The following is a 22,535-nucleotide window of genomic DNA, read 5'->3' on the forward strand; positions in this document are numbered from 1 at the left end:
ATGAAACAATGCAAATCGTAATTATTTTAAGAGGTCTTAAATTTGGAGAAAAACAGGAATCAAATTTCAAAACCTTTAATACTCCTTGTTTCCATATTGTTTTTCATTGTCCTTTCCTTTTTAATTCTGCTCTCCATATATTCATCTTTTCTTTCATTTTCTTTCATATTTCCTTCTTCTCTCTCTTCCTTACTAAGGGAAATGTGACGTTCTCGTGCTCTGAGTCTTCCTCAGTCGCTGTGACGTTCCTCAGTTCCACAGGCAGCTTCCTGGCACTCCCTGCCGATTATTTTACGGAGGGTCTCTCTGTACGCCTTCAGTTCCGCACATGGAATCAGGAAGGGCTGCTGTTCTCAGTCCCGCTCTCTTATGATCTGGACCCTATTAACCTGCTTCTGCAGCTCAGCCAGGCCCGGCTGCTCCTCTCTATCTCTGGAGGGCCACAAAACTCTGCTCAGGTTTTCAGTGGTAAGATGTGTAGGAGCAATAGCATTTAATTTGTTAATATATTTTTAGATATTGTATACTGATGGGCAGACATGGTCTGATGGTTAGAGAGTCAGACTGGTAACCCCAAGCTTGCGGGTTCGATTCTCAATACCGGCAGGAAATGACTGAGGCAGCTAAGCCCCAGTCGCTCCCTGGGCAGTACAGCAAAAATGGCTGCCCGCTGCTCCGGGTGTGTGTGTCCACGGTTTGCAGTGTGTGTGTGTGTTCCAGTGTGTGATTAAGTGTTGATGCAGATGATTACTTGATCCATTCATCACAGCTTCGGTTCTGAGGCTGGGCAGACTGCCTGGTTATGCCTGTACTGTTTTTGTTTCAGGTCAGAATTTGAGCGATGGACAGTGGCATTCCATAGTTGTCGGGGTCAAGGGTCAGAAAGTGTCTTTAACAGTCAACAACCAGAAGCCTGTCGCCATGGAAATCATTGGCCTTAGCCAGAACGTGCAAAAAACAACCATCTACATTGGAGGTACAGCATTAGAAATGGAAATAGCTAGTTTATCCTGATTCTTGGAAGGAGTTACTGGCTATATTCAAATTCAGGGATAATAAATTATTTTGATCTCTTATCTACACAGCTCAGTTCTGAACTAGCCTGATTGCTGCGGGCAAAACGAAGTTATTACCCAAAACATTTTCCTGAATGCAAAGAACAATTTTCTTCTGCCTTATTAACTCTAACCTCCATCAACCAAACGTTCCTCATATTCCTGAATGAAATACAGGTTTGGCAAGCTGAGAGCGTTCTTAGGGTCCATTCATTTCACACGCACAGCTGTTATTCCCAAACCTCCTTTTTTACTGGAGGGTTTTTTTATTTCTTTTTAGTTCATTCATGCAGCTCTAACCACATTCAATTACTGTAGAGGATAAATGCGTTTTCTTTAAAGCTGTTATTGAAATCTCTGACTCAAACTTCCAATGTCTTAACTAAGACCTCTAAATCTCTCATTTTGCTTACTTCTGGGACAATGCAGTCCTGCTAAGATTTTATAAGCTGCTTTGCAGAGATTTGTCTTTGTGCAACTTGGTATTAGTTGTGGATGTTGTTTTTGATTTAAAAGGCAGTAAGTTGGAATTTTCCATTATTTTAGGCTGCCCTTTATTCCAGAGCAATTTCATCTGTGAGAACCCCAGCAGAGGATTTCAGGGCTGTATTCGCCTCCTTTTCATCAACAACCATCCAGTCAACTTCCTTCAGATTCAGCAGGAAAGCCTGAGCAACTTTAGCCAGCTTAGCTTTGATGTTTGCAACATACAGGACAGGTCAGTTTTCCCCATTGATTTCTTTCTCACACAGTTTTCTTACTACTTTTATGTGATCAACTATATAATTTGGCTCATAACCAGGCCCAGATGGAATTGGCAGAATTTCTTTGCCTTCTCTATGCTAATTTTGGAGGAAAATCTTCATTAATGGAATAGAATTAATAGTTAATAGTATGGGTTAAACAAAGTTCAGAGGAATGTGTAGAACTTGGAGAACGATGGCCATTCCAATTCTATGGAAATATTTTCAGGAGCAGATTCAGTGTGGGCCAACTCATAACCTATAAGCATAGAATAATATTAAATAATAATATTGTTTGTAATCATAGTATATACAATAATATTAAAAAAGTTGGGTATGAGAAATAATAACGGTTATCATTACCACTAAAAATCAAAAAATGATGTACATGTTTATCCCAACAGGTGTTTGCCCAATCTGTGTGAACACGGAGGTCAGTGCATCCAGTCATGGGACCAGTTTTACTGTGATTGTTCTGGAACAGGATACACAGGAGCCACCTGCCACAACTGTGAGTTATGCAAAGCCCCAAAACAGCCTATGCCTGTTTGATTACTCAGATGTGAGTTTAATTTCACTGTTTTGCAGCACATTACTCTGTTTGAATAATGTATGTAGTTAGGTTTATTTCAGATATTACAGATGCATTGTCAGAATTATAACTAATTATTAAATTATTTAGCTATAACCAAACAAAAAGTGTTCAAAAGTTTTAGAGTGGTAGGTAATTGTCAGGTGCAGGCTACAGGTGCCAACATTGTGTGGAAGAAAGTAGCCTAAATTAACTTTGACTTCAGTAAAAGTGAGGTCTGACTTTTCCCATCATTTTTATTATTCATATAAACTGTATTTATTTTTTAAATGATTCTTACTGGGATAGGCCAGTGTTGCTTACCTTTTATCTTTAAATCATTAACATTAATTATGGCATGCATAATGCATCACTTGACAGCTGCAAGTGTAACAATGATTTGAAACTATGCACTCCCCAATTTATCTATTTAATTTTGGCATCTGTGTCTATGATTTTGAGTTAGCTGTAATTATTTTCGCCAGATATATTTTTACGCTTCCTTGCTGTAATCAAATTTATTGGATCAATATGTTCTAATCTGCCGCAACATGCACCGTTTCATCATATGCTCATGACTGTACATGTTCTCTGGAGGAGACAGAGGCACGACAATGCCATCTGTTAAACTTATTGCATTAAAGACTGAGAAATGTGATATTTCCTTTTTACAAGTCCTGCTGTGCAATTCACAGTCAGCAAAACAACACGTGCAACAAATTAGCTCACTCTGCCGCACAGAGGATTTCTCTTTCTGACGAACAGGTCCCAAGTAAACAGTAATTACCTCTGTTTGCTAAATGAACTGTTTACAATGTCATTGTTAGGGAAGTTAATTTAATATAATTAAAAGAAGACTTGTTTGCACGTGACACTGTTTTTATTTGGGACTGATATAACAGCTATCGGCTGTTTTTGGCCAAGCAGAGTACAGTACTCTATCTGAATGATTCTAAATGAGCAAAAGTTGACACGTTATTTCTTATAATTACACTTTAAGGCAAAAAACAATGTTCTTGATCTCAATTTTGTGTTTTTTACCTCCCACAGGCTCAGTAAATGCAAGCATTCTGTAATCAAACTCAACATAAAAACAACAGCAGATTTATTTCCATCATTTCTATGATTCATCATTTTCAGCAATATATGAGCGATCCTGTGAGGCCTTCAGGAAAACAGGAAGCCAGTCGAGTGTGTTTACAATCGACCTTGATGGGAGCGGACCTCTAGAGCACACTCAAGTTAACTGCACCATGGCAGGTGACTGACCCAATTATGCATACTTAGCGTTGCACATTTCTAGACGTATTATACACTGATGTTCATCATGTTTAACATTATTCAATGATGAAGCTCAAAGCTCAGCACTTCTCATTTACAAACCTGATTCAGTGCATGGGCAGGTGTGACCTCAGCATGTGTGGGGGACTGCCTGGAGAAATCACACATCTCATTAAGTGAATTCAGCATCTCATGCGGCTGTCTAGTTCAGCAGGTTGGATTAGGGTTGGCCAACCTTCCTCCCAGGGAGCCTCCGGTGAGGCAGATTTTTTGCTCAAGCACCACACAAACATCCCTGATTCAGCTAGACTGGATCCAACAAAGCAGTTATTGAGTGTTACCAAGACATATAGATGGTATGATGTTGCTGTGATTTAGACGTTTTCGTGTTTTTCCTAGACTGTGGAGGAAATCACTAAGAATAATTTTTGCCTATTGATAGTGTTGTTTTATTTCCAGTGATATATGATGGATTATAACTTTTCCATCATTTTATCATCATTTGAGCCATTACTCTTGCTAGAAACTGTGTGTGACAACTGTGAGAAATTTGCGTTTTTGTATTGGAATACAGAGAGCAGAAGGGCCACATAAGTGAATGAATTTGGCCCTATGGGCCAGATTTACTAACAGCTTGTGCCAGCGCAAACCCTCTTTTGGCATTAAATATCTACTGTCAGGATTCACGCAGTGAAAAATTATCAATGAAAGGTGTGAACATAACAGTTATTTTTGCAGCTGACCTTATTGCATATGCATTTGTAGGAGTTTCCATTTTAGGCATAAAATTTATTGGAGGAAATTTAAATAAATCATGCAATGTGATTTACTAGGGTTTGTTGTAGTCATTGTGCTCGTATTTGAACCATTATTTAATATAAAAAATGTTGGTAACACTTTAGTATAGGGAACACATATAAACTATTAACTACGTCTTTTCCCTCAATAAACTCAGAGTTTACTGCTTATTAATAGTTAGTAAGGTAGTTGTTAAGTTTAGGTATTGGATAGAATTAAGAATGTAGAATAAGGTCATGCAGAATAAGGCATTAATATGTACTTTATCAATACTAATAAATAGCCAATATTCTAGTAATATGCATGCTAATAAGCAACTAGTTGAAAGACTCTAAAATAAAGTGTTACGAAAATGTCTTAACCCATTTTGCACTTGACATGGCTGCATTTGTTTTTTAATTTGCACATTGTCAATAGATCATTCACAGTAGAACTTTTCACTCCCATTTTCTTTTTTATGGGAATGCAGCCTCACACTAATTTGCACTGTTTAGTAGATCTGGCCTTATATGTGCTATTTTTGTAGCAACTTTACACTGTAAAAATATTAAAGGATGGCATACTGGTGCCTGTACATTTTTACAACTTAAAACTATCTATCTTAATAAATTATGTTCATATACCAAACTACTTAAACTACTTGAACCAAAATCCGTTTTACAGTTGACATATTAGTAAATCACATCAAAGTTCCATAAAACATGGCCAATACTCATTTATAGATGTGCACAGGGTCATACACACAAAACACCATCAGGGTAACACACAACACTTCAATAGGAAAATGTAACAAAAAAAATTACTGATAACAAAAATTAGAGGAATCAAAACTATTTATATAAAACATTAGCATATGTGATGTGTCACACAGAGACTTACCAATTTTCACTGTAAATGACTACTTTCAGTAGGTTAGCTATGTGTATGTCTATACCTGCTTATATTTTCATACTTCTACTGTTTATATGTTTATATTTATGTTTAAATATGTAGCACCGTGGTCCTACGAGGCATGACATTTCGTTCCACTGTATGTCTCCACATATAGCAGAATGACAGCTCACTTGACTTGACTAAACCCATGTATATGGTAAGGTAACCTATTAACAGTTTTTTTTTACTGTAGGACTTTTACAATATTTTTCTGTAAAAATTGACATCTAAGATATGAGTTCTTCATAACCAGTTCTGATATAACAAGATATAGCGAAATGAAAGAAAAAAAAATCTGGTTTACCACCTCTCCAAGACATGTGGGGGCAAGCAGATGTATCCTCTGCCACCAGGAACAATGTGTTTTCTCACGTCTCCTGTCAGGTTTCATCACCAATTTCACAGACCTTGGTTTTTGGCCTCTGACATTACCCTCCGCTGCATCAGATGCTGGGGCTGATTTGTCTCTGAGATAAGACTGTAATACATTATATCATCACGCAGGGAAATTCAAGCCCCATTTTGTCAGCAGCAGGGAGGAGTGCAGGTAAAGAAAGAAAAAAGTCAAGAAGCATTTCTGCCTGCAGAGACTGGCGGCGCGTACTAGCTGAGACTGATAGCTTCATTTTTCTTAGTTTCATAGGCAGCGGGTTTTGGCTCTGAGGTTATTGGAGCTGCAAGCCGAGCTGAGAAAAGTAAGCACCAGGAAGCTGTCATACGCTGTGGCCACCTGCTGCACATTGGCACAGCTAAGCTGGCTTTACTTTACAAAGTTAGCTTTCATTGAGCTTTATTCAGATTGCAAAGTTAGCTTTGTCATGCTGAATGCATTAAAAGATTTGGAGACTCAATACAAATAGAGCTTTTCTCTCAAGCGACGCCAACAAGCACTGGCAAGAAAATCGTTTGAAACTGACCTCAATTACAGGAGCTATTAGCCATGCTAATTCTACAAGACGCCGCACACCGGCTCCTTTAGACATCACATGCAGCAATTTCAATGTGCATAGGGAAAGGTGCTAGTGTAGACTACCACACTCTCATCATTTCACACCCACCTGAATGAGTGACCTTCTGTTCTCTACTTAATATTCATCAGGTATTTGCATACGACTCCATCACTCCGTTAATCTCTCATTTTCATTCGCAAGCACATACGGTCGATTGAGTGCAGGCTTGAGAGGGTTGATGCACGATCGGAGTCGATGGGGATTTCAGTCTGTGCTAGTTTTTCAAGTGTCCCGTTTCTTTGTGTGTGTGTGTGTGTTTCTTGCACAGAAGATAAAGTTTGGACTGTGGTGGGGCACGATCACACGAGGCCCATTGACATTCGAGGATCCACTCCACGCAGCCCTTTCGTTCTCATCTTCAACTACACCATCTCACCATACCATCTCCGCTCGCTCGTGACCTCCTCGGAACACTGCCAACAGGAAGTGATATATCGCTGCAGGAAGTCTCGGCTTTTTGACACCTGGGGTTGGTTCTGTTTTCTTACTCACTGAGTTTATCTTATTGTTTTGTGTGCTGTACCGCTGAAATGTTGTCTTTTTATGAAGTGTGTGATTTATGTTACCTAAGGAATTCTAATCCTCTAAATTTGGCTAATATGCTCCAAAGGAACAAAAACATACCTCACAGCTAAATGATTCACAACAGCAGGTTATTACCACCGATATTAAAGGGGCTCAAGTGTGACATGACGACGATGTGCGGTGAATGATGATGTTCACTTAAAAAGTGGATAGAATGTAATTCTTGTCATGCAGGGATGGTTGTGGGATGTGATGAGAGCATTTGAATTGCAAAGGCATGCATAAAGCCTTAAAAAAGATTATAAGCTGGTACGCTAAATTATTCCATATGTTTTTTCTGCACACTGCTTTAATACTTTCGACTTTGTGGGGTTTATATGCTTAGGCTTTTTACTGGGTTGGAGTTAACTTATCCTCAAACACTTGGCTCACTCTCTGGATTCATTTTGATTTGTCGGAATGAGATCCAATAAAGCCTTTGAGCAAAGATCAACCTTTGATCAAACAAACCTCCAGCACTGGACATCTTGCATATCTGATTGCCATTTGTCATTGGCTAAGCTCTTGGCCAGATCTCTGCACCGCTGTGATAGCAGATGTCTGGTCACGCACATTGTAGCGCTACTATAACGGCTACTTGACTGACAGGAGCTTTAGAGTCCATTACTGACCAGCAGGAGCAGGAGACCAGATGTCATCATGCATGACTAAATTACATTAGACTCCAAACAGTGCTGTCATTATTTGCATAATTATTTACTGCCAGGAAAACAAAAATATTTTTATCCTTGGGGCATTTTGTCCATTTTCAGATGGAACGCCTCTGTCATGGTGGCTGGATAGAGATGGAGTGAAACGAACATACTGGGGAGGATTTCTGCCTGGGGTCCAGCAGTGTTCTTGTAGCTTGGATGGCAACTGCAGGGACATGAATTACTTCTGCAACTGTGATGCAGACCAAGACACTTGGTAAATCTTCATTTCACAGTGAATCTGACTTGCCAGGTCTGCGTAACAAAAAATAGCCCAATGGCCAATCAAAAAATGGCTCAAAACTAGCCCAATGACCCTAGCCCAAATATCAAAACTCAAAATATGCCAATCCCATACCTACACTCTAAAAAATGCTGGGTTAAAAACAACCCAAGTTGGGTTGAAAATGGACAAACCCAGCAATTGGGTTGTTTTAACCCAGCGAATGGGTTGTTTTAACCCAGTGATTGGGGTGTTTTTACCCAGCAGTTGGTTAAATGTTTGCCCAACGCAACGCAACAGTTGATTAAAAATGACTGTATTGCTTGCTTAAAATGAACCCAAAGTATGTTGGAAATTAACATTTATTAATAAGTTTAATGAATAATAATTAAACAAACATAATTGCTTATTAATAAATGTTCACCTTTTGATTATTATTGTTGCCTCTAGTAATTATGTGTCTGATTTATAATTTCCAACCTATTTTTGGTTCATTTTAAGCCAGCCATATGGTAATTTTTTAAAAATAGTTGGGTTAAATAAAACTGCCCAGCATGTTGAGCAAACATTTAACCCAACCGCTGGGTTAAAACAACCTAATTGCTGGGTTTGTCCATTTTCAACCCAACTTGGGTTGTTTTTAACCCAGCATTTTTGAGAGTGTAAAATATTTTTCAGTCACTGTTATACATTTGACATAATTTCAACTCTATATTAGTGATCATAAACACAATTTGTTTTCATAAATGAGCTCAAAGGCTTCCTACGAGTGCTTCTTTCTCACAAAACTTACCATCTAGTACAATTTTGTCATTTGTAGAATATAAAATATTTAAATACAAGAATTTCAGTCAAATATAATTTATACATGGCAAACCTTTAACCTGCAGGGAAAAAAATCAACCCTCGGCAACAGTCTAAAAGTAGCATAATGGACTTGAGCAGTTTTTCCTATTTGTAAGATAATAGGATTGTTGTTTTTTTATATAACGAAAGAAATCAGATTAAAGAGTTTTGATCAATTAAAATACGCTATTGGAATCACACTTTAAAACCCTTCATTAGTTTTTCAGTTAAAGTGACTGAGACAAGCAAAACGCTTGCCATAGGGCAAGTATTACCATTTTTTAAGCAACAAGTGAAGCATACACACTCCTCGGAGGGCAACTGTTTACCTCAGAGAGAGATTAAGAAGACTTTCTACTAGCCTTTCACTCATTGCTTCTCCTCTTGCACATTCTCTTTCTCCTCCTGCAGGGCAAATGATACTGGTGTGCTGTCTTACAAAGACCATTTACCCCTTAGTGAGATCGCCATCGGAGACACAAACCGGACAAACTCACAGGCCGAGCTTCAAATTGGACCGCTGCGTTGCTATGGCGACCGTGGGTGTTTTGTTTACCAAATTTAAAAGGGGAATGGGGGGTAATACAGCTCTCTACTGAATATATTTTCATATTTCAAAATGCAAAAGAGATGGACCCTTTTTTATCAAATTCAGTGCACAATTTGTTTTTCAACACGCTGTGTGCTTTCTTGCCTGTCCCTCTGCTACAGGATTTTTCTGGAACTCTGCATCTTTTTACCAGGAATCCTCCTATCTGCACTTCCCCACCCTGCAAGCCGAACTGAGCGTTGATATTTCACTCTTTTTCAAAACTAGTGCTCTCTCAGGAGTCTTCTTGGAGAATCTGGGTGTCAGAGACTTCATAAGGCTAGAACTTAGTTGTGAGTGCTTGGTCAAATATCACTTGTAAAAAAACATTATTTTTCTTATTCTTTTTTTCCAAGAACATATCTAAATAATAAATATACATTTACTTGAAGCAAAATTGCATAAGAAAAACAACTTGTTTATAGAAAATATATGCTGAATTAAGTATATTTATTTATATATTTGATATTTAACTTGAAAGCAAGACAAAAACATAACAGTTCATTTCAGACAATATATGCTTGAAGGGAAATGCACTGGTATTGGGTGCGTCTGACCTCAAAATAAGTTTTTTGAAAGAGCCTCTGAGCACTTCTTTAGAAGAAGTACATTCAATGAACTTTCAGTGAACTCCATTGTCATACTTTTTTTTAAACCGCAAAGTGTGAGATAAACATACCACTTTTTTGTCATTCTCAGCTCCTTCTACAATGAACTTCACCTTTGACCTTGGGGATGGACCAGTAATTCTTACCGTTCGATCACCTGTAGTCTTAAATGATCGTCAATGGCATTATATTCGTGCTGAGCGAAATGTGAAAGAAGCTTCTCTGCAGGTTGACTCGCTGCCACTGGAGCTAACCGAAGCACCGTCTGAAAGACCCTATCGGCTTCAGCTCAGCAGTCAACTCTTTGTGGGTGCGTAAATATGCAATCAAGCAAATGTCACTAGTAATGTTATAATAACATTGAGTGTACTTTAGCTAAGAATACCCCTGGGAACAGAGAAAATTGAGATCGTTTTAATAGAAGGAATCTGTGATCATATTTCAAGTCAGAAACCATGGCATTGTTAAATGTTACAGGGTTGAAGATCAGTGCAAAAAATACCATTACACTACACCTCATTATTTACAGTCAGAATTCTTGTTTTATGCTATGAACAATATTTATTAGTAAACTTACCTGTTAAAAATGTGGGCAGATGTTATGTTGTCACTTATGGAAGCTTGTTTCCGCCACTAAATAAAAATATATAAAAGGTAATTGCGATTTTAATCTCACAATTCAGAATTGTGAGATTTAAACTTACAATTGCGAGTTATAAAGTCAGAATTGCGTTATATAGTCAGAATTGCGTGATATAAAGTCGTAATTCTGACTTTTTTCTCGCAATTGCGAGTTTTTATCACACAATTCTGACTTTATAACTCGCAATTCTGACTTTTTTTCTCAGAATTGTGATATAAACTCACAATTGAGAGTTATAAAGTCAGAATTGCATGATATAAACTTGCAATTGCATCATATAAAGTCAGAATTGACTGACTTGTTCTCAGAATTGCGAGTTTATATCTCACAGTTCTGACTTTATATCACACAATTGTGAGTGTGTCTCACAATTCTGAGAAAAAAATTCAGAATTGACTTTATTTTTTATTTCATGGCAAAAACAAGCTTCCATAGTCACTCCCTTAAATATGATGTCACAAAAATCAAACCATTATTTAGAGAGTTTGACATAACCTACAAAGACAAATAAGGCATTTTAGAAAAATCTATGATATTTTCATGTCAGTAAAAACAAAATTTTGATACAATTTTTACTTTTAAAAGTGTAATGGTGATGAATAGGAAAATGCAAATCTGCCAGAATTTAGATGAATTTATTTAATTTTAATCAAATATTTCATTTTAATTGTTCCTTTGCTGTTTACACACTAAATGGAGTAAAACTATCAAATAATAATCAGTTAATTATGTCAGTAGTAAGGGACACACATAGTACTCAAATGGCATCGTTTCCTGAGAATGACACTATTATCAACTTCAAAGGGCTTGGCTTTATAAATTGGCTAAGACAATTAATCACTGTAATCTCCCCATTAGGAGGAACGGCTTCTAGACAGAGGGGCTTTCTGGGCTGCTTACGTGCCCTCACCATTAATGGGGTTACCCTTGACCTTTATGAGCGTGCAAAGACCACCCCTGGGGTAAATTCAGGCTGTCCGGGTCACTGCACAAGTGACAGCATCTGCCATAACGGAGGGAGATGTGTCGAAGAGAGAAGCAGTTACACCTGCGACTGCACACAGACAGCCTTCGATGGGCCACACTGCAGAACAGGTGAGGTTACGATGGCCTCCAGGCGAGCTCTCGTTCATAGGTCTTATTGCGCCAATCAAAAAGAGCTGAAAGAAATTGGCACTCTGGACCAAAGCACACCTCAGATGCTTGTAGTTCTCAAATGCCGTAATGTTGGCATTCTTGAAGGCGGAACTGTTTTTATTGGATTTACACTGTAAAATCACACAATTAGATCAAAGCCTACAGAGAGAAATTAAATCAGGGCCCTATATGAGATGATTTAATATCCGTTTAAGCCACGGCTTGCCGTGAGCTGTTGGATATGGCATGAGTCTCACAATGGGAGACATTTGTACCAAAAATGTGTACAACAGGTAGAAAAGTCAACCCACTATATATTCTATGGAAATGTCATCCATTTCAGACAACTTTTCGTTTTCTATTAGATCAGGAGGGTCGGCCGCCGGTGGATGACAACATGCCCTTGATGGCATATTCACCTTGAATTCCTTGAGGCTGGGCTGACAGCCCTTGGCAGAAAAGCTTTAACTGACAAATGGAATTTAATTACAGCAGCCATTCCTCTGCCTCATACCCATCCAGCAGCCTGTCAGTCAGATTAGTGATGTAATGGCTTTGTTTCTTCACAATGCGATGTCAAAATGGGTCCGCTCAAGCCACGGCTGTTTACTGCTAACTAGAATAGATGACCAGAAAATGAGAAGAGACAGAAAGAATCAGTAGGACACCTCTCTGCCACAGTCTCAGCTGTGGTTGGGGAGGAAACAATGCTAATATTGTTGTTTTTTTATAGCTCTAATAATGACAGATGAGACGTTGAGTTCATTGCCTTTGCGCACAATCTGAATTTGCATAGAGATGATGATGCTGATGTTCTCAGTGAAGTTCACCAGGGGCTTCTTTGTCTCTCTGTGTCCATCACAGCTCTAGCAGCTTCCTTTGAAAGTGGGTCTTCAGTCTTGTACACTCTCCAGGAGCCATTTTCCGGGATACTGAATGAGGAAGCCAGAAGATCACCGGCCCGCTTCCATGATGCAGAAGTTACCAAATCTCAAGAGAAAGTGTCGTTTGGGTTCTTGACGCATCACGTGCCTGCCTTGATCCTGACAGCTCACACTCTTGACCAGCACTATATGGCTGTTATGCTATCATCAAACGGTACCAAGTCATACGTTACTCTAAAACTTGGGGAAAAGTCATCATTTGCTCATTTTCATATTGTTCTAAACCTGTATCAGGCTCAAAAAAGGACAATAAATAGCAATAATTTTATGCATTTTGTCCTTTTTCCAGCTTAGTCATTATCTGATTTCATTGACTAGAAAAGAGCAGCCAGCAAATACAATTTAATGTGTATGTGTATACATACATATCATTTATTCCTGTGAAAAACATTTTGAACGGTAGTATATATATGCAATATCTATCTTCCTTTGAACTTCAGAAATGAAATTTTAGCTATGCAGGTTAAGTTTTCACAGAATTTTTCCTTTAGTCCTAAAAGCAGTCAAGGAAAGAATTTGTTCGGGTTTGGGGGGGTCTTCAATTTCACACCCTGCACCTTTCTTGCTGGCACATATTCTTACAACCAGCCAACTCAATATGCTTGAAATTCACACATATCGATTAACAGGTGTGTTCACCCAAAAATGAAATTTCTGTCATTAAGTACTCACCTTCATGTCGTTCCAAACCTGTAAGACCTTCGCTCATCTTCGGAGCACAAATTAAGATATTTTTGATGAAATCCAAGAGGTTTTTTTTATCCCCCATAGAAAGCAACGTAATTACGGTCATTCAAGGTCCCGAAAAGTAGACATTGTTAAAATAGTCACATGACTACAGTGGTTCAACCTTAATGTTATGAAGCAAAGAGAATACTTTTTGTGTGCAAAAACAAAACAAAAATGACAACTTTATTCAACAGTCATTCTCCTACGCTGTTTATGTTCATCGCTTCCAGGTTCTTTGTCAGAACGTCGGCTCAGTATTGGCCGATGCTGATCACGAGAGCAGCATGACGTATGCGTGTAATGCTGACGCCAATACTGAGCCAGCGTTCTGGCATAGAACCTGGAAACATTGACTATTTTAACGATGTCTTTACTACTTTTCTGGACCTTGAATGATGGTAATTACGTTGCTTTCTATGGAGGATAAAAAAAAACCTCTTGGATTTCATCAAAAATATCTTAATTTGTGTTCCGAAGATGAACGAAGTTCTTACTGGTTTGGAACGACATGAGGGTGAGTAAATAATGACAGAAATTAATTTTTTTTTAATTAAACCCTTTAAAGCGCATTATATGCAGACATTCTTTTTCTCACTCAGTTACACCCACACCGTTTATCTAAAGAACACATGGCATCTAAATTAAAGAGTCTTGCAACCATTGTCTCTCATCACCATTTACAGTACTTTTTCACACCTCTCTGTTTTTTTCCATTGTGCAGAAAAGAATTTGGCACCATCTCTCTCATCAAGAGAACACATGACTGGCTAACATGTCTTGCACAGCAGATAGCAATGCATATAAATCTTTGACATGAAGGCATAAAAAAGGGAGAAAGGTGGCAAAAAAAGAAGCACTGAGGCGAGGAGCAGGAAATGCAGAACAGAAGGAAAGTATGCTTAAGGAAAGACTGAGCATGAAAATCAATGAATTAAAGCTAGGAAGCAAGCTATAAAGGCTATAAAGAATACTTAATGACAGAGAAGGGAGAACTAGTGGATGGAGTCAGTCTTGTTCCACCTACAAAAGAAATGATAATTCACATGAGAATTTTTCTAGTGCAGAGGTAATTGCAGAGACTTGCTTGGTCCTGCTATCCCAAATGACTTAAACATGTTCAAGCATTCATAATTCTCAAATTGTTAATTGCAGTGAAAAAAACCTAATTATTACTTAATTAACTAAAGAGTAGTGTAATACAAAACTGAAATGTTCTGAAATATTACATTTTAAAAGAACTGTTTTTTATTTGAATATATTTTAAAAAGTAATTTATTCCTGTGATGACAAAGCTGAATTTTCAGCATCATTACTTCAGTCTTCGATGTCAAACGATCCTTCAGAAATGATTCTGATATGCTGCTCGTGTAACATTTTTTATTATTATCAGTGTTAAAAACAATTGTTTTGCTTTATTTTTTTATTTTTTTTTTGGAACTCATGATAGATTTTTTTAGGATTCTTTGATGAATAGTTTAAAAGAACAGAATTTATTTGCAATTGAAATCCTTTGTAACATTGTAAATGTTTTACTGTCATTTTTGATTTATTCGATGTATCCTTGCTGAATAAAAGTATTAATTTCTTTTAAAAAAAATCGTTCTAACCCAAAACTTTTAAATGGTCATTTTAAACATATTTTTTAAAAAGGTGCTATTCATTTTGTGTGTGTGTGTGTGTGTGTATGAGAAATTACATAGCTTTCTGCAATACTTGATTCTTATTAGTCAATCGCAGTGATCTGTGGTCAAATATATTTATTTATACTACGGTGCTGTTGAATGCTCGAATCTGATTGGTTGACCAACGTTCTAAGGTGTGCAGTTATTTTCAGGGAAACGGCTAAAGTAGTTCTAGGCAGGTCTTGACCACATTGCAGTTCCATATCACTTTGCCAAATGATTTCAGTTATTTCAATAAGTCCTACAACCTACAACCACAAAACCCACACCGACACTGACTAAGCAAATAAATATAGTAAACAATAGGATGAAAACAACAAATTATTGTCATGTTTTTTGCCACAAAATACGTTTTATTTTGTCCTGAAATTACTCTCGCGTGCTCTCTCTGTTTCAAACGTACACACGTACACATGTACTGTATCGTATGGACACACACTCGCACAGAAACATTTTGTCAGCGCTGCTCTGATGAATTAATCAGTAAAATAGTTTAGCAACTTAAAAGCTACATGACATTTCTCACCAGCGAGGTAATAACTGTGCGGTTCTTGTGGTAGATAAATGTATAGTTTCACTATAAGTAGAGACACTGCTGCCGTGAGAGATGCACTGACTCAGGTAGGCTAATTCACATATGCTTATTCTCTCTCTCTCTCTCTCTCTCTCTCTCTCTCTCAAGTGCGTTAATAACTCTATCAATGGTATTATTCTGCTATCAAGGCTTAAGCCTCCGTTACTAGTTCTGAAATGACGTTTTGGAATTAGCAACAGAGGCTTGGGATGAGGTGCGTAAGAAATTAGTCCCACACACAAGAGTGTTTTAAGGACAAAAACCTGACAAAAGTCTTGAAATACAACATCAGAACAGTGACTTGAGGTGTGGTAACTGTAGTTTAAGCAGAATAATTGACTCCAGGCTGTTGAATTCTTCACGTTGTGGCCACATTACCACCTCAGGATTGTGCATTATTTTCTAAGAATTCAACAGCCCGTCGTCAATTATTCCTTACATCATAATCACTGAACAGTATAACTGACATTGTCCTAAACTAACAATTTCCTACTTAACTGCTAGTGTAATGTTTGTCATATCCACACACCTTTTTTTTCCGCACATAATAAGATGACTTCAACTCAAATCAATATTTCTTGTCTATTAATTTATTTCTTTAAGTAGCCATGTGTCATTATCACAAACCCCTTCATGGTGAAACAAAAACACTTTACACTGTGGACTTGAACACCCTGTTGGAGTTTATTTTGCAACCCATTACTTATCTCTGTTGAAATTTAAAGCATTATTCCTTCTTGTCATGCTACAACCCTGCATTCATTGCATCAAACAAATATCTTATGACTTTAAGTCAATAGCTTTTACTCTGATTTCCCAGGCAGCCTGCAAATACGATACTTGTTGAACAAAGAAAAAAGAACAGAAACGTTCAGCCCAAAGTCAGCCAGTCTAGCAGACGGACGGTTCCACTGGGTCAAAATCAATCGAAAGGGACAGGAACTCCTTGTCCAGGTGAGTCTTTGTCTCCATAGCAGCAGGTGTTATCACAATAGCCAATATCTGATTTCCAAAGATGTTTTACTTGACCACCTGTACTATCTGATAACTTATCTGAGATTTTAAAAGTCTTGTAACATAAATGATATTTCTAAAAGCATGTCACAATGACCTGAGATGTATGATTTCCATGACCAATTTAAACTTAATACAGGTATAAATCTTTTACACATCATCTGCCATAATATCTGTGCCTTTCCAGATTGACAGCACAGTAACCCAGCAGTACAGCCTGTCTCCTGGCTCTGCTCTCAGCCCGGTGAGGTCAGTGATTCTGGGGAGAATCCAAGGTGAGTTCTTGACAGGCTTTTGAAGAGGACTCTATTTCTTCATGTTCCTTGTGCGCCATTTCACACATTTCTATTTCACTGCTGTGGCGTCAGGTGTTTGAATCCAGACAGGTTAGGAAAGGGTGGGTGGTTGTCTGGGTTGGGAGGCAGAGGTATGGTGTGCACACTTTTGACAGCGCCGTCACAGGTGAGTTGCCAAGTGAAAGCCAAATGGAATTTCTCAGTGTTGCCTAGGAGACAGTTTCTTTTTACCTGATAACAAATAAGGAGAGTATTGAAGTGGCACGAACCCTTAGCGCTTTGATAGAGGCGAGAGAACAATTAAGACAAATTAGCAATAAAGCACTCACAAAACTACAACAAACCCTTTTTAAACTCATTAGTTGTTACCGATACAAAATGGAAAAGGAACCAGCACAGAATGCACTGATTTATTCTGTTTTGGAAAGGCTTTTTAGACACCAAAAAAGTGACTTGTGTAATATAATAGCTTTTTTAAGCAGATTTAAGCAGATTAGAGGTTACTTCTGTAATTCTGCAGTCTGCTCCTTTTAAAATGAAGGCTGATGAGTGGTTTTATAAACAGTTTAACATTTAAATTAAGTTAAAGGTGAAATGCATCATTTTTATGCCACTGATGTCACCAAATAGAATTGCAAAAAAAATGTCTCTCCTTGTCTTCCATTATTCAGCCAAATTTCACCCAAAATATTTATCAAAGAATCCTGAAAAAAAAAATGTATCACAGTTTCCACAAAAATATTAAGCCATTTTCAACATTGATAATAATAAGAAAGGTTTTTGAGTACCAAACCAGTATATTAGAATGATTTCGGAAGGATTATGTGACAATGAAGACTGGAATAATGATGCTGAAAATTCACAGGAATAAATTACATTTTAAAATATGAAATGTTATTTTATATTTTTGTTGTAATAATTTCATGATATTGTTTTATTTGATGAAATAAATTCAGCCTTGGTGAGCTTAAGAGACTTCTCTCAAAAACATCTTACCAACCCTAATTTTTGAATTGCAGTGTAGTTGTCTTTGCATATTAAACTAGGATGGGAGAATGCATTTTAACATGTAAATATTACACGCATATTACATGCAATTGTAGTTCAGTTGCTCAATTCTTTTTCCGGTCTCACTTTATATTAAGTGGCCTTAACTACTCTGTACTTCCATTTAAATGAATCATTTGATACAATGCACTTATTGTGTACGTACATGTTTTTACACTGTACTTATATTTAAAAAAATACTTGCATGTAATTACATCTGTAATTAATTTCTGTAATTACTTTTAATTACTTACACCTTAACACACCCTATGAGCACAATAAGTACCTTTTACATCTTTTTTGATGTAAGTACATAGTAATTAAAGGGTTAGTTCGCCCCCAAATGAAAATTCTGTCATTAATTACTGACCCTCATGTCGTTTCACACCCATAAGACTTTCGTTCTTCTTCGGAAGACAAATTGAGATATTTTTGATGACAGAATGCTGTCAGATTTCCTTCCATTGGCTGCCCTTGCAACTTTCACTTCGACGCTTCAAAAACTTCATAAAGAGATCGAAAAAAAACGAATCCATATGAATCGAGTGGTTTAGTCCAAATTTTATGAAGAGAATCAATCGCTTGTTATGACGAACAGATTTAATTTAAGCTTTTACTCGCATGTAAACATTGATCAGCGAACATACACAGAAGCTCAACCTAACCTGCTACACCCGCGAGAACAAATCTCTTCCGGAAGCTCAAACGTGCCGCGTAACCAATGAGGTTCATTCTTTTGGACTAAACCACTCGATTCATTTGGATTCATTTTCCGATCTCTTTATGAAATTTTTGAAGCGTCAAAGTGGAAGTTGCAAAGGAAATCTGACAGCATTCTGTCATCAAAAATATCTCAATTTGTCTTCCGAAGAAGAACGAAAATCTTATGGGTGTGGAACGAAATGAGGGTGAGTAACTAAAGACAGAATTTTCATTTTGAGGTGAACTAACCCTTAAAGGACACCCAATATAAAGTGGAACACTTTTTTCTGTTTCAGGTAGTGACATCACTGATAAGGAACTGGTCCAGGCTGGATTGAGAGGGTTTATTGGCTGCTTGTCCTCCGTCCAGTTCAATCAGGCTACCCCGCTGAAGGCAGCCCTGCAAAACAACCAAAGCCCGTTAGTTACTGTTATCGGCCGTCTGGAAGCATCAAGTTGTGGGACGATATCCAGCTCGAACACTTTGAGCAATACACACACACGGTCAGGTAAATGGTTCTTTAAATGTTTCCACACTGCAGAGCCTGCTGAAAAGAGTCACAAAAGCCAGTCCTTTGTCTTTCTCTCGCTCTCGTTCTCTGCTTACAGATGACTCAGCAAAATCAGACAGAGGCAAAGACCCAATGAAAAAGGCAGATCAAAATGACTTGGCACTAATCGGAGGTATAGATCCCCATGATATTGTGCTCTGGGAAAAACTTTTCAGAATGATGCCCAGATAATAGACCATCCTCAGAAATGAAACTGTACAGCCTCATACATCTTTAGTGTATTATCAGAAGTTTTATTTTATGCTGTTCTCATTTGTACCACTGCAGCACTGCATTGCAGAATGATCAAAATATTAATACATCTTCCATTTTTACTCATGATAGATTTATGAGATCCAAACCCACACCACTTCATTCAAACCACTTTTTAGGAAGTGAATCAGTATAATTTTTAAATATTTAGCATGCCTTTCATGCATCCATTTCAAAGGAAGCACATGCAACACTAATTTGCACATTTATCTAATAAACAGGAGTAGTGGCTGCAGTGGTGTTCATCACCCTCTGTGCGTTGGCCGCTATCATCCGCTTCCTATATCGACATCGACGGACTCCAGCGCCCTCCGGGATCACCGGAAAGACGCACTGCCCCAGTATGGAGCATCCACCATACCGGGCTGCACTGGACCTGCACAAACCCAACCATGACAGCAAAGAATACTACATCTGACCTCTCAGTGTCGTGCTTGGCCTTTAATCGAGTAGCCTGTCGCCAGTGTACATGCTAACAACCCCACCACACTGTATAATCTACACTGCAGGCTGAGCAGCCAATCCAAGGCCAGCAATGACTCAACAGCCACTTTTAAAGGCTGCGACACAAGAGAGACAACAGAGATGTTTTTGTTTGTTTGCTTATTTTCTATGAAGAGAGTTAAGCTTATGTGGAAGTGGTGTGTGTGCGGGCCTCCTGAATGATGACGGAGCTGTATATTGTTATTTTACGGGCATAATAATAGGTTTTACATGCACAGCACACACACTTTCCAAACAAACAGCACAGCAGGAGGCCTGAAGCATCACTCGGAATTGTCTTTATCCAGTGTGCCTGCTCAAACCTGTCTGTCTCAGAGCCCGCATATAGAGTGGGCTTAAGCTAATGGACTGAAACCCCAGCGGACAGCGTTCTGAGAGAATGGTTTTGTGGCAGGGCGGTGGACCTTCCCAGACGTTGTTTTTAAAGGATCGATCATCGCTCAACGCGTCCAAAAAAAACAAAAGATTAAAGGCGTCCGCATCCGACAACCTCGCATTTGATGTTGAAACTATTGACTGGTGCAAGGAGCCACTAAAGGCTGGGATTAACCACCAAAGGACTATAAGAATATATCAGCGGCGGCTGAGGGATGGAATATGAGTCATTTGTGTGTATCCCGATTCCCATGGGCCGGGCAGATTCAGGCAGTTTAATTCTCTTTCCCACCGTAATCGAGCCGGTCTCACAACTGAGCGTACCCAATGTGCTCCTGGAATGAAATTTCGTCCTTATTAAAGTGCATTATATCTCCGGACTAGAAAAATAACAACACAAAAACACTTGCTTTCTATCGGGAATGAATTCTATGGCTGTTTTTTTTTTCTATATGACTATTGTAAATGAATGGTGTACATACATTTCATAATTATATTTAATAAATGGAGCTTTCTAAGAGCTTATGAGTGCAGATGACCTATTGAACTGGTTTTGGTATATTTATGCAAAAATTAATGTGTGTATGGCAATGGAATAGTGCAATCTTGGCAGTAAGGGTTGATTTAGCTTGCAAAGACGGACCAGTAGTTCAGATATCTACAGACTCCAGCACATAAAATGCTAAAATTTGTCACTGACAAATATGGCAAGTGACACTTCTGGCAACTGTCCCAAAACTCTAAAAAAAAAATGGCTACCCATTTTGTTGAGCCATAGGCCTTGTTTCCACCTGGTATAAGATGCGTTTTGGTCAATCGGATCACAAGTGGACAAGAGAGACACATACCAGTTTACACCTGGTATTTTAATCCATCCACTTTTAACCACTTCTGTCCTGATTTCTTCAAGCGGAGGGTCTATGGGCGAGTAAATGTATGGGCTTTTTCAGATCTTTCGATCTAGTGGACAAAATAAGCTTGCGCACTTTACATACGAACGTGCCCGGAGATGACGAAAAACATACAGAGAGCATCAGCTTTCGTTTCTGCTTTGACAGCCGCAAGACTACGCCAAACGAAATCAAGAATGATGCGAGAACATTGTGCTTGGTGCTTTTTTCGTCTGCAAACCAAACTTGGGTCTTCAGCCGACAAAGTTTAAATCCCGCCTGGCTAGCGCGCTTCCTATAATGTTTACACGTTAGGTCAGTAGGTGGAGAGTAGGCGATCTTTTGTGGCTGTTCGAATGCATTCGACCACATGATCGTTTCCACTACGAAAGCAATCCGGTCAAATGCGTTTTCGACTACCTCTGGAAGTGGTTGAAAGTGGACAAGCTCAAAACTCTTTTTTACACCTGTATTTAGCGTTGTCTACTTGTGATCCGATCGACCAAAACGCATCTTAATACCAGGTGGAAACAGGGTCCTAGAGTATTGCCATACTACTCTTATAAATTCTGCAGTATATAGTGTGTGTACTGTGTGTAGTTTTCTGTATCCATGTAATAGAATCTGGCGAAATAATGTGCCATATACAACAGCACATTGCGCTGGGTACTGTACTCTACAATGCAGTCTGTTTGACCTTCTATTTCCTGTGTGTGTCAAATGAACTGCTAGTAATATAAGCCAAGATGGAAAAAGAAAAAGAGAGAGAGAATCGATTGAGAACCCTTAGGATACAGTGGTAATGAAACAACTTCTCTTAGCCATCTGTTGTAACAGGTAGGCTGTAGACAGCAAAACAACACCTCTCATGGCAAGATGCACCTGATTGTCACATGATCACACCTTCACAACAAGCTCTCGGTTATAGGCGGCTTTACAACGCATAGAAAGACTGAATTTAGACTACCAGTCAAAAGTGTGGACACACTTAACTGGGTTTGGCAGGGTTCCCATGGGTCCTTGAAATCCTTAAAAGTTTGTGAATCTGAAAAAAAAAAAAAAAATTCAAGGCCCTGGAAAGTTTTTGAAAATAAACATGCATAGATATAGGTCCTTGAAAGTGTTTGAATTCATGTGCAAGAAGTTTTCTGGAAAATATTCCATATTATTCCCTCCGGTCCGCTATTTCGCCAACACTTCGTGGTCCATGCATACTAGCTTGCTTGACTTACGTTAGTTA

General features: G+C 38.3%; 1 protein-coding gene across 4 annotated transcripts in view; it reads left to right on the forward strand.

The window, feature by feature from the left end:
• The window catches only part of cntnap5l (contactin associated protein family member 5 like), a 70,406-nt gene extending 49,481 nt beyond the window's left edge, over positions 1 to 20,925 (forward strand). Inside the window, exons 8-24 of one of the 4 annotated variants that reach the window (XM_051912512.1) lie at positions 198 to 468; positions 827 to 976; positions 1,602 to 1,773; positions 2,203 to 2,309; positions 3,510 to 3,629; positions 6,663 to 6,860; positions 7,729 to 7,885; positions 9,149 to 9,276; positions 9,449 to 9,619; positions 10,026 to 10,244; positions 11,436 to 11,672; positions 12,579 to 12,812; positions 16,464 to 16,597; positions 16,845 to 16,932; positions 18,999 to 19,211; positions 19,312 to 19,386; positions 19,748 to 20,925. In XM_051912512.1, the coding sequence (XP_051768472.1) occupies positions 198 to 468; positions 827 to 976; positions 1,602 to 1,773; positions 2,203 to 2,309; positions 3,510 to 3,629; positions 6,663 to 6,860; positions 7,729 to 7,885; positions 9,149 to 9,276; positions 9,449 to 9,619; positions 10,026 to 10,244; positions 11,436 to 11,672; positions 12,579 to 12,812; positions 16,464 to 16,597; positions 16,845 to 16,932; positions 18,999 to 19,211; positions 19,312 to 19,386; positions 19,748 to 19,944 (2,871 nt within the window). In that variant the 3' untranslated portion in view covers positions 19,945 to 20,925. Of the gene's footprint in view, positions 1 to 197; positions 469 to 826; positions 977 to 1,601; positions 1,774 to 2,202; positions 2,310 to 3,509; positions 3,630 to 6,659; positions 6,861 to 7,728; positions 7,886 to 9,148; positions 9,277 to 9,448; positions 9,620 to 10,025; positions 10,245 to 11,435; positions 11,673 to 12,578; positions 12,813 to 14,108; positions 16,598 to 16,844; positions 16,933 to 18,998; positions 19,212 to 19,311; positions 19,387 to 19,747 lie in introns of those variants that run through there. The other 3 variants (XM_051912511.1, XR_007932611.1, XR_007932610.1) reach the window with 3 other exon arrangements.
• The last annotated feature ends 1,610 nt before the right edge of the window (positions 20,926 to 22,535 follow it).

Source organism: Ctenopharyngodon idella, chromosome 11, assembly GCF_019924925.1.
Source record: "Ctenopharyngodon idella isolate HZGC_01 chromosome 11, HZGC01, whole genome shotgun sequence".
Taxonomy (NCBI): Eukaryota; Metazoa; Chordata; class Actinopteri; order Cypriniformes; family Xenocyprididae; genus Ctenopharyngodon; species Ctenopharyngodon idella.